Source organism: Neopsephotus bourkii, unplaced genomic scaffold (genome assembly GCF_033783945.1).
Source record: "Neopsephotus bourkii isolate Nb327-2 ecotype Australia unplaced genomic scaffold, CSIRO-AGI_Nbou_v1 NB_730, whole genome shotgun sequence".
In the NCBI taxonomy this organism is placed as follows: Eukaryota; Metazoa; Chordata; class Aves; order Psittaciformes; family Psittacidae; genus Neopsephotus; species Neopsephotus bourkii.
The window spans coordinates 1,147,054-1,164,214 of NW_026901228.1; the positions used below are offsets into that span (position 1 = coordinate 1,147,054).

The window sequence follows — 17,161 nt, forward strand, 5'->3', positions numbered from 1 at the left end:
TGGTCTTTAGTCCTAATGAGAGACCATTAGGATTTAAATAGGTTCTCTTCTTCAGTAAATGGCTGTGAATACCTTTAATAGGGATTTATTTCTGTTAGGTTAGCTGTGACCACTACGAGAGATCCATTCCCCCTTTACTGGGTTGCAGGTAAATGTTTCAACAGGTCAGCTCCCCTGCACTTGGGGCTGCTTTTCTGTCCTAGCCTTGCAGTCAAAATGGTTATTACATATTCACGTAATTGCCCTGGCTTCAGAATAAGCTTATTTTGATGTTTTCGTGATTTTGTTAAATGAGACAAAATAGCAATCCTTAGTGTTCTTCACATCAGCCTTGCCCTGTGTCACAGGCATTTAATCATTGGTGCTATGACTCCTTCCTCCTGAAGTACTTCCCTTTGGCCTGAGACATGGATGCGACAGCCAGGGCTGGGGCACCAGCAATGGAACTATGTTCCTCATGGCCCAGCCAGTGCTTATGCTATAGCCCCAAATTAAGTACACCAAGGGAAATAACTAAGAAACATGTAAGCATAGCCAGGTGACACCTTTGTGTGTCATCCAAAGAGAACAGATCTTGTGCTGCAGAGGCATGTTAACCAGAAGGCTGATGGAGGAGGTTTGTAGGGGTGAACAGATGCTTCCTTCTACCATAAAGGGAATGTTTCTTAGAATACTGAAAGTATTTGGTCACTACTGCCAAGTCTGCAGTGAAATGGAAAGCAAAACAGCCCCATGCCACAGTGCTAACAGAGTAAGGATGGAAGGCTGCTAAAACAATTTTCATGCCTGTGATGTACAAACACAAGTGAAAACCTGTCTCAGTTGATTCGTATTAGGCTGGAGGAGCTGGCTAAAAAGAACCTTATGAAGTTCAGTGAAGACAAGTGTAAGGTCTTGCGGCTGGGTAAGCACTATCAAAGAGTGCAGCACAGGCTGGGATCTACTTGGCTGGGGAAGAGCTTTGTGGAAAGGGACCTTGGGGTTCAAGTGGGCAACAAGCTCAATAAGAGTGAACAGTGTACTGCTGCAGCCAAGAAGGCCAACATTAACAAGCAGAGATAAGGCTGTCATTATCCCACTGTACGCAACACTAGTCAAGCCACACCTGGAATCCTGTGTTCAGCTTTGGTCCCCACTATAAAAAATGATGTGGGCAGGCTGGAGAGGGTTCAGAGAAGGGCCATGAAGATGATCAAAGATGAATCCTGCCATGTGAGGAAAGGCTGAGGGAGCTGAGTTTGTTCAGCCTAGAGAAAACAAGGCACAGGGGAGACCTTGTCACCATGTTCCAGTGTTTAAAGGGTGGCTACAAATACGGAGTCATGTGGAAAAGAAAAGGGGTAATGGGCACAAGTTACTCTCAGGAGATTCCAAGTGGACACAAAAGAAACATTCTCACAATGAAAACAATCAGCCATTGGAATAATCTTCCTCAGGAAAGTGGTGCATTCCCCAGTGTTGGACACTTTTAAGATTCAGCTGGATGGGGTGCTGGGACAGCTAGTCTAGACTGTGCTTTTGCCAAGAAAGATTGGACCAGATGATCCTTGGTGTCCCTTCCAACTTAGTATTCTTATGATTATGTGATGTTCACATGAAAATGTAAACAAGCAAATCCTGGGCAGTTGGTCATCGGTATTTGTATCACATACTTTGAAAAGTCACCCTGTCTTCTTGTCAGTGTTATAAATGATAGGCAATTACAAATGTCCTTCCTAGAAATGAAAGCTTTGCTGTAACATTTATTACTTAAAAATGTATTAATTGTACCAGAAATCCTGTCCCATTGTTCAGTACTACGCAATTTGCCTAACCCTAATGCCTTGGAAAGAGGTGGGAAGTAGAGCACAGCAAAATGTCACAGTCTTTAGACTATTGTCCCCAAGGATCCTTGAAAGAAAGTATAGAAATAGTATAAGAGCGCCTAAAATAGCAAATCAGGGTGAAAAAAATATGACTTTTCATAATACTGGATTTTTGCCTTTGAACCACATTTCCTTCATATGCCTTTAAGTATCTTTAGAATGAAACTGTGATTATATTGTACCTTGATATGGCCATGAATATGCATGTAACAACCCCAGCTGGTCAGTGTCTGTATGATTTACTAGGGTCTCTTGTACTGTCTGTCACTTTGTGTATAGGTGTGTGATCCCAATATTATGCAGATCCGAACTAGACAAGTGCTAAGGTCTTCTGTCAATACAAAGCCCTGCCCTGAAGATTCACAAATGAAGCCATGTATTCTTAACCAAAATTGCTTCCAATATCAATACAATCTAACAGGTAAGAAGATACTTTCCAATATATTCTTAGTGGAAAGTGACACCAATTGCGATGCATATTAAATTGATGTTCTGGTTTTCCAAATTTCTTTCCATAAAAGATGCACCTCTTTAAAGGATTTCTCCAGGTGTGTTTTTAGTTATGTTTGCTTGTGATGTTGGTTGAAGCCTTCACATTAAAGAGCTACATATAGAAATCATTGATTTCAGTAAAGTTAATTACATTCCTAGGTTTGTGGACAGTGAATATTTTTTGTATTGTGATTGCAGGTACACTGGAAATAAAACAGGTTAAATAGAATTTCTTCTTTTTGGTGGGTTATCAACAGAATTACAAAATTCCAATTGAAAGGTTATCATTTGAGTTTGAAGTTAAACAAGTCTGGTTTGAAGGCAGTATGGGTTATATGGGTGGGTGTAGGACATTCAGAGCAAAATGCATTATTTAGGACCTTAGAAGCAATTAGATATGTTGCAAAAAGAGTAACGAAAATAGGGAAAAACTTTTGTTTTGACCAGCTTGGATAAATGAGAAGGGCAGAGAGAGGAGAGATCTAAGAGGAGTTTGGGGGCTGTGGGAAGAGACAACAAAGCAGGTTAAAATACCTGAATATAAACTCAGCCTGTTTGAAATAAAAGGCCCAGAAACACACAGGCAGCAGGACGATGCCTTTTTTCTTGTCATATTTCAGAAATGCAGAACATTTATGTGTTCATGTTGATCACAGGTGGAAGACACAAAGTAATAGGTTTCCTTCTATTGATTCATGTTTATTGGTGGTGTATGGAAATTTTAGTTGTTTGTGTCATGCTTTTTGTTTATTTTAAGTGGTGTTTTGAGGCTTATTTCAGTTTAGTTGTATTCTGACTATCATAATTTCAGACAAGTAATAAGATATGAAATTTCTTCCACTAAAAATACTGGTTTTATTTCACGAGTGTTAGAGCTTAGTTTTAAATAATGGAAGTTTTGCCTAGGGACAAGGAACAGGTTAAACCAGTTATCCTGCAGAAACTTTCCCAGCTACTTTATCAAAGTGAAATTTTACTTCAGACTTTTAAATGCGCCAACTGGATTGAACTGATTCACTTTATCAGTGTTTAGCAGTTTTCTGTGAGCTCTGATGTACTGGTTTCATTAAGGGGATATCTGAGTGCAAAACGAGTGGCTTCCCCTCAGAGACTTGCTCAGTTTTTGAGAGCAGCTTTCTTTTGTGTGGGTTGTTCTTTTGTTTGGGATGCCCTGATGTGGGGAAGCGCTGCTCTCAGCAAACGTAGCCCACATGTTGAGTAAAAAGATGTCAAATGGGACAGCCATGACCTGCAGCACTGCACCCTTTGCTCTGTGTCCACAGGCTGGAGCGGGTGCCAGCTGGATGCCAATGCCACCTGTGGGCTTGGAGAGCGGCGCCGCCTCCTGAGCTGCCAGCGCAGTGATGGGGCCACTGTCAGCACACAGCTCTGCCAGCGGGTGAGACGCAGTTCTGCCACTCATATGCATGGGGCACGGAAACACCCAGAGGTTCATTTTATTTCCAGAAAGCTGGTGCCTTCTGACCCACACCAAGACATCATCTATGAACAGTGGAGAAGTTATGTTCAGTGATGGGAGCACAGCAGTTGGGTGCTTTGGGTAACGAGCATCCCTGAGGTGTTAGTGGGTGGTATTAATCTTTGACTCAAATGCATGAGGCATGGCTACCAATCCTGACCATCCCAGTGGCTCTGGCAAAGCTGGTGGCCAGGGACATTGTGCTCTACTAGAAGTCTGGGATTGTCCTTTCAGTGTAAGACCCAAACACTGAGAAACTCTTAGATGTGAAATGCTTCAACACTGAAAATGCTTTCACCGACTGCACCCCTGGGAAAGCACCCCGTAAACTCTCTGGTGCCCCACCAGAGTTGCTGCCAATTTTCATTGTCTTGACTTGGTGCCCAGCTGCGGCAGGAGGTGGCTGGGGGACCCTGTGTGGCTGACACTTGTATTTCCTTGTCATCTCACAGCTTCGCCTGGAAAAGCCGGTGCAGACGAGTAGTCAGTGCATGGTGGGGTGCACAGTGGACTGCCAGCTCTCAGCATGGTCAGCCTGGTCGCAGTGCTCCCACACATGTGGCACTGGTGGTGAGTCCCCTCCTGTCCCATTTCCCCCATCCACCTCAGCAAAGCTACGCAGATGGGACCTCCAGCCCCAGGAGGGCCCTGAGCAGGGGGGGCAGAGTGCAGGGATCGCACTGGGATCCTGAGGTTTTGGAGGTTTTGAACAAAGCAGGCTATTTTCAAAGTAGTCTAAAGTGAAAAATACAACTTAGGAAACAGGTAGACAGGTGTCTGGAGGGTTATTTTATTAATTAATTCAAACTCTCAGAATTCAGTCCTAGGAAACATTAACCCTTGAGACAGAGGGAGTATGTAGAGCTGGCGGGAATTACATAAAAAAACAGATAAACATAATTACATCCCATTGAAGAAAAAATCACTGTCTACTTTTCATCGTTTATTATATGCCTCTGTCTCAATCTTGTACCCACAGGTCCCTTAATAGTTGTATGACTCCAGTAACTTTAGCAACGTTTTCTAAAGCCAGTAATGCTGACCAGCGTACAAAAAGTGAAAGGATTAGGACTTCTTTTAACTTTATGTGATTTTAAAAACCGTTTCAGTATTTACATGAGGAAATGCATTGAAAGTTTTATTCAAAATAAGCTTGTGACGTTATTTCCCAGGCTTCTGATGTGCAGCAAATGTACAGCTAATGGTCTTTAAGATTCAAGAGCCATAATGTATATTTGAATCAAATTCACTTAAGGTTAAAAAGAAAAAAGCTCTTAACTTCCATAAAGTGATTCCTTCAGATGGATTTCAGAGATCAAAGCATGATACAGAAAAAGCTTAATATTTAGATTAGTGGTGTTCTTTCTTTGCTGAGCTTTTAGCCCTCTTGTAAAGCAGTGCTTTCTTAGCAGAAATGAATAATTCATGGATAGCATTTTAACAACAGCACACTAGGAATACTATTAATTCCAAATTTTTTAATTTTTTTTTCACCAAAATCTGTTTTGGAGTGTTAACGCTCAGGTTGCAGAATTGACTTAAATTAATTCTTTGAGTGTTCAAACACTCACTAAAATAAACAGAGCTGTGTGTGCATAAGCAGGTTGTCACTTCGTTATAGCTCTTAGCATGCTGACTGCATATAATGCGTGAAGTTTATTTTTGTTCCGAGTTCTTACATTGCATAGTTTGCAGAAGGGTATACTCAAGTAAAGGTACATTTTGTATTTGCCTTTGATCCTCAAATGCTTATGTAAATCCTAAAGACCAGTTAAAGGGCCAATGGTTGCCAGTACATGCAAGGAGCAGTTACTTCATGTCCTAAGTCAGAACTGGGCTTCTGCAGAGGAAAATTGAAAACATCTTTGCCCTGCTGAAGCACTCCAGTGAGTGTCGTGGCTGTAGATGCCAAACCTCATTAAGGCTACTTGAACCACACAGTCAAGCCCAAGCTGAGCTCAGGCTATGGGTCATCTTCTGGTCCTCAAAGTTTGTAACTTCATTACGCTGCTAAGCAAGAGAGCCGGCTCATACAGTTCACGCCATAGATGTGTAGGATTTAAAAGCTGGAGATACTGTTTTCTGAACCTATGGCAGCTAAGCAGCTAGGAAAGCTTTCTTAATAATCACATCATAAAGAAATCAAGTTTTTTTTCAGTACTTGTCTATCATTTGAATAATTTTGCAGGGACCCAAGAGTTTTGAATCACAGCCCAAAGCAGGAGTGTCAATGAAACAAAACTACTTTGCATCCAGGTTATTCCAAGCACATGGTATATTTTACTGCAGTCCCAATCCTGATTTGAGTTTTGCTGCAGCAACTATCAAGCATGGAACTACACTGATCTCAAGCATCCGTGATGGAGGGACCTTGGCACCAGTCCTGTGGCCATGGCCTTTGTGTAGTTCCAACAGCAGAAACACCATCATTTCAACTTCTTCACTGAGTTCCAGTTGGTTATAAATATTACTTGATGGTATTAACAGTAAAGTCATTAATTATGTCCTCATCTGTAGGTGGTACTTCAAAGATTAATACAGTTAAGATTTCCTACCTGAAGGTGCATAGACTGCAATACCTTGAGTTTTTCACAGGCATTTGTAAGAATAGGATGAAGCCTCAAATTAGACAGGGAACAACAAGGGATGACAATAAAATGAGCTGTGGGAATCAGTAAACACTGATTCAGCTTCCCTTTGCCAAATAAGTAATTGCCTGCTATTTGATAAAGCTAAGATGTAGGACTTAGATGCATGGTTCTCAGAAGTAATTCACAGCAAGTCAGTTGTACACACTGTTAATGGCTCTGCTCACAATAATATGCTGCTTTTCTGACTTTTCTTGGAGAGCGTGTGAAGGGCCTGCTGAAGTGACATAAATGACTTCAAATAGAAACATAATTTAAATATCATTCAGATCAAAATTTAGTGTTGCAAGATTTATGTTTTCCTGTGTTTCATACCTCAAGCATTGTTACCAGTATTTTTATTCTGTCCAGCTCTTCCAATAGCTGTTTGCTGTGTTATATTTTAATGGATGGTAGCTCTCTTGCTCAGGTTTTATTTTATGGAACACTGCATTTAAACATGAAGTGGTGTGTGTATGGCACTGACAGCTAATATGGCTCTGGTACACAGCAGCCAAAGGCGAATATATTGATTTTTATAAATGATGATGAGTAAAGTAGATCTCTCTTTCCTGCCTGCACTGAGCCTACGGAGATCTATAACTGATATTTGCCTGTTGCAGCTGTAGTTCTGGGCAACATCTGTTCAGGATTCTGGTTAGGGCTTTAGGCTGATGTTGGGTTATATATTAGGGTTCCTTGTATCAGTTGCTGTACTAAATGGATGATTCTCCAACGGCCTGAAAAAACGTTACTGGAAAGATGTTTGGTAAGGATAATCCCCAGCAAATTTTATTTCTTTTGTTAAAGCAGATAAATACATCAGAATCTTGAATTTTTCTATGTAAACATTTTCCAATCCCATAGCATTTCTCCCATGTTATCTAGCAGGAGTGCTAACTAGTATAAACCCACCTAAACCCATGTTTTGCCACTTGTAAAGCCAACTTCATCAGATAAAGTACGGGATTTACCTGCTTTACCCAGGGTTGACCACACTGACATGCTTTGCTCAGGCCTCAGAGCTCAGCAGAGACCATTCTGGGTTGCAGAGACGTGCACCCCAACTCCAGACTGACCCACGTGACAGAAATGAGAGGGACAAAGGTGTGCGCAACTAAAAAATTTGGTGGTTTTATTTTTCACTGATTCATCACCGATTTGGGAAAACATGTTTGGTTTTGGCTTCTGAGGAGGAAATTTTCATGACTTTCACTTGCTACTCAAACTTTGCAAGCTCCATTCTGATGGTGCTGGGACACGTTGCTGGAAGAGGGGCCACCAAAACATCTCCCTGAGCTGTGGCTGCCCCAGTACCTGCTGGAGGGACTCGCTGTGAGAAGCAGATGAAAAGTTCTCTTTATCACCAGTCCCACTGTTTTGTGACTTGACCAAACCTGACCTCCAAGGCTGTGAAGTAACTTGATCCCCTCTACAGTCTTGTGGCTGCCTGATAGGGCCATGTTTTATATGATGTGCTTGTGCTCATCAAACAGATAATAACGTGTCAGTAATTTCAGTGGGATGAACTCTAGCAGGAATTTTTATTGTCTTGGTTTCAGCTGCAACACATCACTTTGTGAGAATAAAACGCAAAGAATGACAGGAATTTTTCTGGGGTGAAAATCTTATTCTTCTGATTTCAAAATATGATCCTATGTTTCTGAGGTGAAATTTCAGCAGCTGATGCAAAATGGAGTTTTAAGTAACGAGCATTAACAACACTAGCCTCTTTCATTTTTTTTTTTCTACTTTCAAAACTAATGACAAATCTGAGGATATGAAGAGCACTTATTTGCAATTGTTGTGGTTTAAGCCCAGACAGTAACTCAGAACCACGCAGATGCTCGCTCACTTCCCCTGCCCTTCCTCCCCCTGCTTCCTGAGGGATGGGGAGGAGAGTCGAAAGAATGTAACTCCCAGGGGTTGAGATAAGAGCAGTCCAGTAACTAAGGTATAACACAAACCACTACTGCTGCCACCAATAATAATAATGATAAGGGGAATAACAAGGGGAGAGAATACAACTGCTTACCACTCACCAACCAATACCCAGCCTGACCCAAGCAGTGATCTCACCCTTCCGGGTAACTCCCCCCAGTTAATATACTGGGCATGACATGCTTTGGCTAGTTTGGGTCAGGTGTCCAGTCTCTGCTTCCTCCTGGCTTCCCCTCCTCCCTGGCAGAGCATGAGACTCAGGAAGTCCTTGGTCAGAGTAAATGTTACTGAGCAACAACTAAAAACATCGGTGTTATCATCATTGTTCCCAGGCTGAAAGTCAAAAACACAGCACCAGCTACTAAGAAGCAGAAAAACTAGTCCTACTGCTGAACCCAGGACAGCAATTTTCAGCACACTTTTTTCTCTTAGTTTTAGTATCTTTCAGTTCTGCAGAGCAGAGAAACCAGAGATGTGGCCAATTTATTGGGAAATCAAAGAAAAATTCACTGGGAAATTGAAGAAAGAGCTAGGATTGCTTTGACTCTTCCAGAGTTTGTATTGGAGGCAAATTATTTTCAGATGCACTGAGATTCTTCTTGTTCTCCATAGGCAGCACAAGTTATTTAAAAAGTAAAACCAGGGAGATTTTCTGCCACTTGAGTAACCACGCACCTAGATAATGTTACTGGAATGACAAAAAAAATCACAAAGCTTTGAGAAACTCACTGCAGTGACTGTGCAAAGAAAGATTTCAATGAATTTTCTTTCTGCATTGATTTATTCACGGTACAAAAAAGAAAGTAATAGACTAAATGAGTCAAGCACCAGCGGACCAGTGTGAATGTAGTGAGTTTAAATGGTTTGGATAACCAGCTGTAGGGAAATAGAATGTAAATAAATACAGAATGGTTGTTAATTCCTCTTAAAAGGGAAATTGTGTTTTCTATTCAGTGATCTTCCCGTTTACATTTTGCTTGAAAGATGTTAAACAGAGTGTACAAAAGGAAATTATTTCTTTAATTAAAATAGCGTGATGGATGCTTCAGGCATTCAAGTCCCTGCTAATGAAATCAGATCTTTTAACCTTAGGAGACCACCTTTTCCATAGCTGCATTTTTGGGAACTTGTGCCTGGCAGGACCATGAAGCTCCCTGCCCTGAGTGAGCTGCCACAGAAAAAAACAACCCAAAACCCCACAGCCACGGGCTTCCCACCGTTTCCCAAAGAGCCTTTTCCATTGCTTACCAGTTCCCCGAATTCAGAATTAAGAAGAATCCAGCAAATTGGGTCCATTGCTAGAGAGGAAGAAACAGCAACTTTTGGCCTGTTGGGCAGCAGAGAGCTGCAGTATGCCAGCAGGAGGCTGGGGGATTTTTCTCCCCTTGTTCTGACTCCCAGTGAACTGCAGGAGTTTCTTACCTTTCCTCCCAGCTGGTGCGATTTTTTTCTATATCTTAATGTATCTGATTCCGTGATGGCTGAGTGCACAGTCATGTGGATAAGAGCTTTTATCATCACTTCTGTTACAAACTCCCCAGGTCCAGGGGATTAAAATTGGAAAAGGAGTAAGTCTTAAAATTGGTTTAAATGGGTTTAAAAATTGAATTCAATGGGTCAGAGCAAGGGAGCAGCATTTGAATGGTAAGAGAGCTTGCTAAGGTATCCATCAGTAGCTTTTTCAGGTGTGTCTGCTTTGAATTTTTATTTGCTAAAATGTTTTTGGAAACCTTGCTCCATAGACAGTCATGATGACAGTTATTAGAGATGCACCTTAAACCCAGCTGCAGCATCATTAATTCAACAGTGCATGCATAAATAGCTGGGAGAAAGATCTGTGTGGATATTGCAGCCTCCCCACTCCACAAGGATGTTTGATCTCCACCCCACAGACTCCTCTGTACTTCCAATTGCACTGCAGCTAAAAACTGCAAGCCAAATGGGAGAGCTCCACCTCAGCGAGTTAGCAATTACTGCTTGCCTCTGTCCTGTTGCATGTGTGTGCCTTGTTACCCAGACCTTTTAGTTACTTTTTAACTGCCTCTCAAATCCATGCCTATTGGAAGTCAAGGCAGAAATTTTATCCTGGGCATAATCTTCTGCATCCCACTGCATAAAGACTTTTATTTTTTCACCTTTCTTTTTAATTGGAGCTGGATTCTAATTGAAACATTTTGAGTGAAAACATTCCTCGATGTAAATGGATGGCAAAGGAGACGGAAATGGAATTGCTGTAACTTTAATGAATATATTCAGTTTTATTATTTCAAAGGTAGTAACATAATTGCTTTTTCTATTCAGTGGCTGAAGAAGTTTTCACCAATAATAAATAGGATTTTGATGGGAATGGCAGAAGTGGTTATGGACGGTAATAGCCACTACAATGTCTGCAGTTTTCAAATTAGCTGCATATAATTGCTCGTAGAGAGAAAATTTCATTTGTTAAGAATCTCTGGAAACATAATGTTAGAAATGATGCCGCTATTGGGAGTATTTTCTTGTCATATTTAATAATCAGGGTTTAGTCAAATATTTAAATACTGCATAAACAAGTAATATATTTGGAAAACATACAAAACTGTGTTTTAAAGCTGCATTTGAAAATGTCAGTGACTGCATCACTTAGACTTAGCAATTGCATCCATGTTATCCAAAAAGTCTTCCCAATTAGTTGCCGTTTTAACAGATTTTACTAGTGGATAATGAACTAGGAATACTGATAAATCACAAAATCTGCCTTTCCTTCTTCCTCTGGGTCTCCTTCACTGTGTCCCGTCTTCTTCCCTCACCTAGGCCAGATGGTGCGTGGACGCTCGGTGGTCCTGCAGGCAGAGGGCGAGGGCAGACCCTGCCCGGAGCAACTCACCCAGCACAGGAGCTGCCCAGTGAAGCCTTGCTACAGCTGGCTGCTTGGCCCGTGGTCTCCCTGCAGAGTCCAGGTACGGCTTTCTCTAGCACTCCCTAAGGGCTCCTCAGGTTTCCTGCGGCAGGGGTCAACAACAAAATCATCATTACATAGCACAATCGATTGAGGCTGCTGTTTGTGGGTCAGAGGTGTCTCTGTGGGCATTGAAGGTGCTGGTAAGATCTGTCAGAAAGCAGGGGAAATTCAGGAGTGGTAAACCTCTGCACCTCATCTTCTAGCCATCAGCAACAATTTATAGCAATACAGGTTCAAGAACCATGAGCTTATAGAGGTATTAAAGGAGATTTATGGAGTAAATGTGCTTGAGTGAACATAGTCATGGTGATCTATAATTTAATTATATAAAGTAACCCTAACAAGAAAACAGATGCACTAGATTTCAAGAGAGCTTAGCCTGTTTTATCTTTATTCTTTCCTGTTTTGTTTTTCTTTTTTTTTAAGTAAAGTACTGTATAGCAGGTCTTTCCCCACAAGGTCTTCAGTACAATACCATGAGTTACTATATGTACTGCTGTTTTATACTTTCTCCTTAGCCTGGCTATCTTTTTAATGATCTAAGAATGGCTGGATTCAGTTGCAATGTGTTTTAGCTACACTCAGCACCTCTGCTTGGCACTGGAGCAGTCATTTTTTCACTGCCAGTGATTTGCATCAGTCTTGGGTTGACTTTTTCTTCCCCTCTGTGTTTCTTCTTTTACCCTTATCTGTTTGATCGCATTTCCAATATTAAAACATATTAGTCAGTAACCCTTTTTAAGCAGAGGTGAATCTTTCACAGTGAGGTTTTTCAGGCAAAGTCAGCTTGGGCTGCTTTGCTGAGGTGGTGATGGGAGAAGGCTGGTTGGGGTGGAAAAGTGTCCTGCCTAGTCCCAGGCGACAGGACTTGTGCACAGATCTGTGGTCCGCGCTATACCATGTGGGACATTGAAGCCAATAATGTACATAGATACATCCCGTGTGTTTTCTGCTCTGCCTTCTGCAAATGCCTTGAATACCTACATGGTTTCTAGGTGCAGTAGATGGATGTGTCATGAATACTGCAGGTGGCAGAATAGATACCCAGAACTTTCTCAAGTTTTCACAAATGAAATCTGGAGCATGACAGTCTTTGGGCACTCCAAGATCAGAGAAACAGAAATATATTTGTATTTTATATAACAAAGAACAACTCATTGCAGCCAGGGATATGAATATAGTCCTTGTATGTACTGCACTCAGTATTCATTTATGTATAACATAAATGTAACAAAATGATTACATCAGCTGATGTCCAGCTAACATAAGCAAATTCTGTTAAACATTAGCGAAGAGACCTTCAGCCATAGGAGCTAATGTAGCTGATAAAAGAATTAGTAGGGAAGCTGAATTAAAGCCTTGGCATACTCCAGATAGATAACACATCATGCAAATTAAAAGTCTGCACATCCAGAACCCAGTTAAATTTCAGCTCAGAGCAAGTAATCACAGCCTTCCCTAACCCAGATATCATCCCCTGCATTCAGTGGAGGTAGAGCCTGTGTCTCTCCTTAAATTACCGTGATGTAGTTTCTCTGCCCTTTGCTTTGTTTTGGAGAGGAGCCATTTTATTCAGGTTCACTTCTCTTTAATGAGGTGCTTAGGAATTAAATGTAGTTCATAAATACAGGGTGATTTATTCCTGTGCTGTACTGGAAAAGAAGCTTAAGCTTACTTTCTAAAGAAAGCTTTTGGAAGCCCTGTTCTCAAGGGTGCTTTGTGAAATGAGGTAAATGCATACTATGGTAAGGCCAAAATGAATATTGTGAAAGTGTCCTGTAATAATATAAACAGGACAAGCAATTATGGAGCTAAAATATTTTTTCTTGTATTATGAGGTAACTGATACTGCTTGTCTTAATTGTAGAAGGACTATTTTATACTAAATTGACTTCATGTGAATAATTAGAGGTGTCTGCGTGTTTAGGAACAGAGCCCGCTAAGGGTTCTGTATTGCCGATTTTCACAGTACAGGAGTCAGTGCATTGTTCTCCAGGTAATTACACATATCACAGGCACACTTCTGGTGGGCATGGGGCATTTCTGCTGCATTCAGAGGGATGCACAACTTAGGAAGTAGTCAGTACACCTAACCTTAACGGGTTACAGTACATTAATCATTTTCCTACTGGAGTTGAAGTGGTTTACCCTGATTAGCTTTAAAAAAAAAAATAAATCAGCAGTGGCTGACACTGTTCTCAATTTTTCCATTAAAGGATTATAAGTAGCTAGACATTATGAAGCACTTACTGCCTAATGTTCCTAAGAAGACTTAAGAATGTAGTCCTTCCTTTGTAATGTGTTTTGAAAGCACTCCCTTAAATGTGGTCACACAACACTTCCTCATTAGAGAAAACTTTTAACTGATTAAATGCTCATCAACCTGTGAAAGCATTGCTCAATCAACTCTTTACCTAAAAGACTTGTGAACACACATGCACCCCAGTAAAAGCTGAAAAGGGAAGAGTTTTCTTAAAGACGCTTCTGGGTAAAGCCTCTCATTAGGACTGTTATCTCTTGCCTTATTAGTGTGTTAAATTTGAAGAGTATAGGAGGGTGATCTGAGAGAAGTTTATATAGATGCTGCCTTATGTTAGTGTGTTGCTAAATTCAGAAGATACCTGGCTGTCGGAACACAGACCTGGCATAAACCTTCCCCTTATTTTACCAGTGGTCAGTTGCGGCAAGGAGATGAGAGGTGGAGGCTCCATGAGGGTGCTCTTGGAGGGGCCTATACCTCCAACCTATATTTAGGGAACCCAGGGTAGGTTCTGGATTTCCCATAGGGTCAGAGTAGAAACTTTTGCAGCCAGATGGAGGGAATGCCCTCTGGAAGTTAAATCCCCCCACGTTTCCTACAAGGAGCTCATGACTCAAGAAGCAATTGCTGGTTCTAGGCAAATCTGAGATGATCACATCTTCCAAGGAGGAGCATTTACAATACAGATTTGATCCCCTGAGTTTTGAATATGTGATCATTACCTTGGCAGTTCTCCTCTGATTAGCAGCTATTCCCTGCATCCTCAGTGTGCTGTTGCAGCAGTGAACTTCCTCTGATTCCATACCTATTAATTAGATCTTCAAATGTATAATTTTGGGGACATGAATAATTGTGAAGATGATAGTGAAGTTAATGCAGTGCTCCTGTATTGCTTGTGACCTTACCAAATATACCAAAAACCATCTCCTACTGTAAATGACAGGATGACATTTTTCAGTGCGTTCAGCTGATTGTAAAAACACTGTATTTTTGTGTGATTGTTTGAAAGTTCATGGTTTCTTTTTATTTTTTTATTCTGAACATTGGAAAATATGAATGTATTTCCAGTATTGCAAGATATAAAGAATAACGAAAAATGTCGCATGTGGACTCTTATGGTTGGCAGTGCTGCACCTGAAAAAAGTACAGTTTTCACATATTTCTATCTCAATATTAATGTATATTCAATATTTACATATTGATTCATGTATATATACTTCTATATTGTTTATAGAAGAATAAGTTTCTTTTTAAAAACTCTTTTTGTCCTCTCCAGTCATTTAATCATTCCTTGAGCCACTTTGAGCTGGAAATATACTGCAGTTTGATTAGTGCCCATTTCCCTTGAGAATTTTCTCCACATCATCTTCTAATTTCTAGTAGCCATTTCTAAGAGCTCTAACCCAATTGACAGCTGCATGAGTTATTCACACACCATTAATCTCAGACCACAATAGAGGTTTCAGTGGTGAAACAGTAATTTAGAGCAGTAACTTATATATTGACTAAAGTGAGACATGGTGTTAAAACCTTTAAATCTGGATACATATTGTAAATCTACACCAATACTTCTCTCAAATGCTTTTGATTAGCAACTGCTCTAAATCCAGCTAGTTATGCTCTTATTTCCATTTCATTGTGGCTCTGCAACAGAAGGGATGGGGAGAATTAAAAAGCAGCCAGGTGTGTGCAGGAAAGCCATTCCTGAGATTCCTGCTAGCAAACCTGCTGCTGAATGAATGTGCTCGGTAGGAGCCATTCTGTTCTGCAGATGAACTCCATTATTTTAAAAGAAACCACTGCCAAATGATCCAAAGGAGCACTTCCCTTGGTTATATAAAAGCAATGTTTCATCCTTCTTCTTGAGTTTTATTTACCGAATTTTGTAAAGTGCCATTTCCACAAGGGTTCAGGTGCACGTTCTGTAAAGCATTGTGCAAGTTTAAAGTGTGCACCTCAGACATCATTGCAGCTCTGTTTTTCAGATGAGAATGAAACAATTCCAGCATCTGGAAACAGCCTTATTGTTTCAGCTCTTACAGCATCCTGAGCACTTGATCATCACTTTAGCCAAACAATATTGATTTTCCAGTAAAGGAAGTCTTCTTCAGCAAGCAGTTTGGTGTATTATTAAGTATTTCAGAACTGGGCTGACAAACATATTGTGACTCAGATGGAGCCTCCTGTTGCTTGTTCAAATGGGGGTACTAACAGCTGATGGATCACTTTGGGTCATGTTTTGGTAGAGTATTTGGCATGAGTTGTTGATCTGTGTATACTCCAGAACCAACAGCTCCCTTTAATAAATTGCACAAACAACCTAGTGAGCAATGACCTTTGCAGTCTAATTAAGTGTGCTGGAGGATTTTTGCTTTTGCAAGGTTTAAACTATGTGAATGCTCCTGTTGGGCCAATCAAAGGAGGTGAGTGGAAATGTCCATTCCTTATGGACAGGCTCTTCTCTTGGCGTCTTCAGAAAAGCCAAAAATTTCTGTGTTCATGTAATTGGGCATTAATTAAGAATCAGTAAATTCAATAGCTCTAGTAAAAGGTATGAAGTTCTGTCCCCAAAGATGGTATTCTTTCATGATACCCACCTCTTCTACAGCTTTGGTTACAACACACTTTTCTGTGTGGCTCTGCCCTTGCCTCTGAGCTTTTGTAGAGATGTGTACAGAGGAGATCTCCATCTGTCTTTCCATAATCATAGAATCATAGAATAGTTAGAGTCGGAAAGGACCTTAAGATCATCAAGTTCCAACTCCCCTGCCATGGGCAGGGACACCTCACACTAAACCATATCACCCAAGGCCTCGTCCAGCCTGGCCTTGAACACTGCCAGGGACGGAGCATTCACAACTTCCCTGGGCAACCTATTCCAGTGCCTCACCACCCTAACAGGAAAGAATTTCCTCCTTATATCCAGTCTGAACTTCCCCTGTTTAAGTTTTAACCCATTACCCCTTGTCTTGTGTCTACAGTCCCTAATGAAGAGTCCATCCCCAGCATCCCTATAGGCCCCCTTCAGATACTGGAAGGCTGCTATGAGGTCTCCACGCATCCTTCTCTTCTCCAGGCTGAACAGCCCCAACTTTCTCAGCCTGTCTTCATATGGGAGGTGCTCCAGTCCCCTGATCATCCTCGTGGCCCTCGTCTGGACTTGTTCCAACAGATCCATGTCCTTTTTATGTTGAGGACACCAGAACTGTACACAATACTCCAGGTGAGGTCTCACGAGAGCAGAGCAGAGGGGCAGGATCACCTCCTTCGACCTGCTGGTCACACTCCTTGTGATGCAGCCCAGGATATGGTTGGCTTTCTGGGCTGCAAGCGCACACTGCTGGCTCATGTTCATTTTCTTATCGACCAGCACCCCCAAGTACTTCTCTGCAGGGCTGCTCTGAATCTCTTCTCTGCCCAACCTGTAATTGGGGATACTATTGCAGTCCAAAGACCAAATTTGTATCTTTGAAGTCTTTTTAGGTGGAAACAACTGTGTTTCTTCTGTCATCTGCTAATGTCAGTGATGGGTTTCTCTATTGCCTTCTATCATTT

At 41.3% G+C, this 17,161-nt stretch overlaps 1 protein-coding gene across 3 annotated transcripts in view; it reads left to right on the forward strand.

Moving 5' to 3' along the window:
- THSD7B (thrombospondin type 1 domain containing 7B) overlaps positions 1-17,161 on the forward strand; it is a 349,927-nt gene that overhangs the window by 322,380 nt on the left and 10,386 nt on the right. For 2 of the 3 annotated variants that reach the window (XM_061354342.1, XM_061354341.1), the window contains 4 exons: positions 2,145-2,286; positions 3,641-3,756; positions 4,290-4,407; positions 11,199-11,344. In XM_061354342.1, coding sequence (XP_061210326.1) covers positions 2,145-2,286; positions 3,641-3,756; positions 4,290-4,407; positions 11,199-11,344 — 522 coding nt within the window. The remainder of the gene's footprint in view (positions 1-2,144; positions 2,287-3,640; positions 3,757-4,289; positions 4,408-11,198; positions 11,345-17,161) is intronic. The other variant, XM_061354343.1, reaches the window with a different exon arrangement.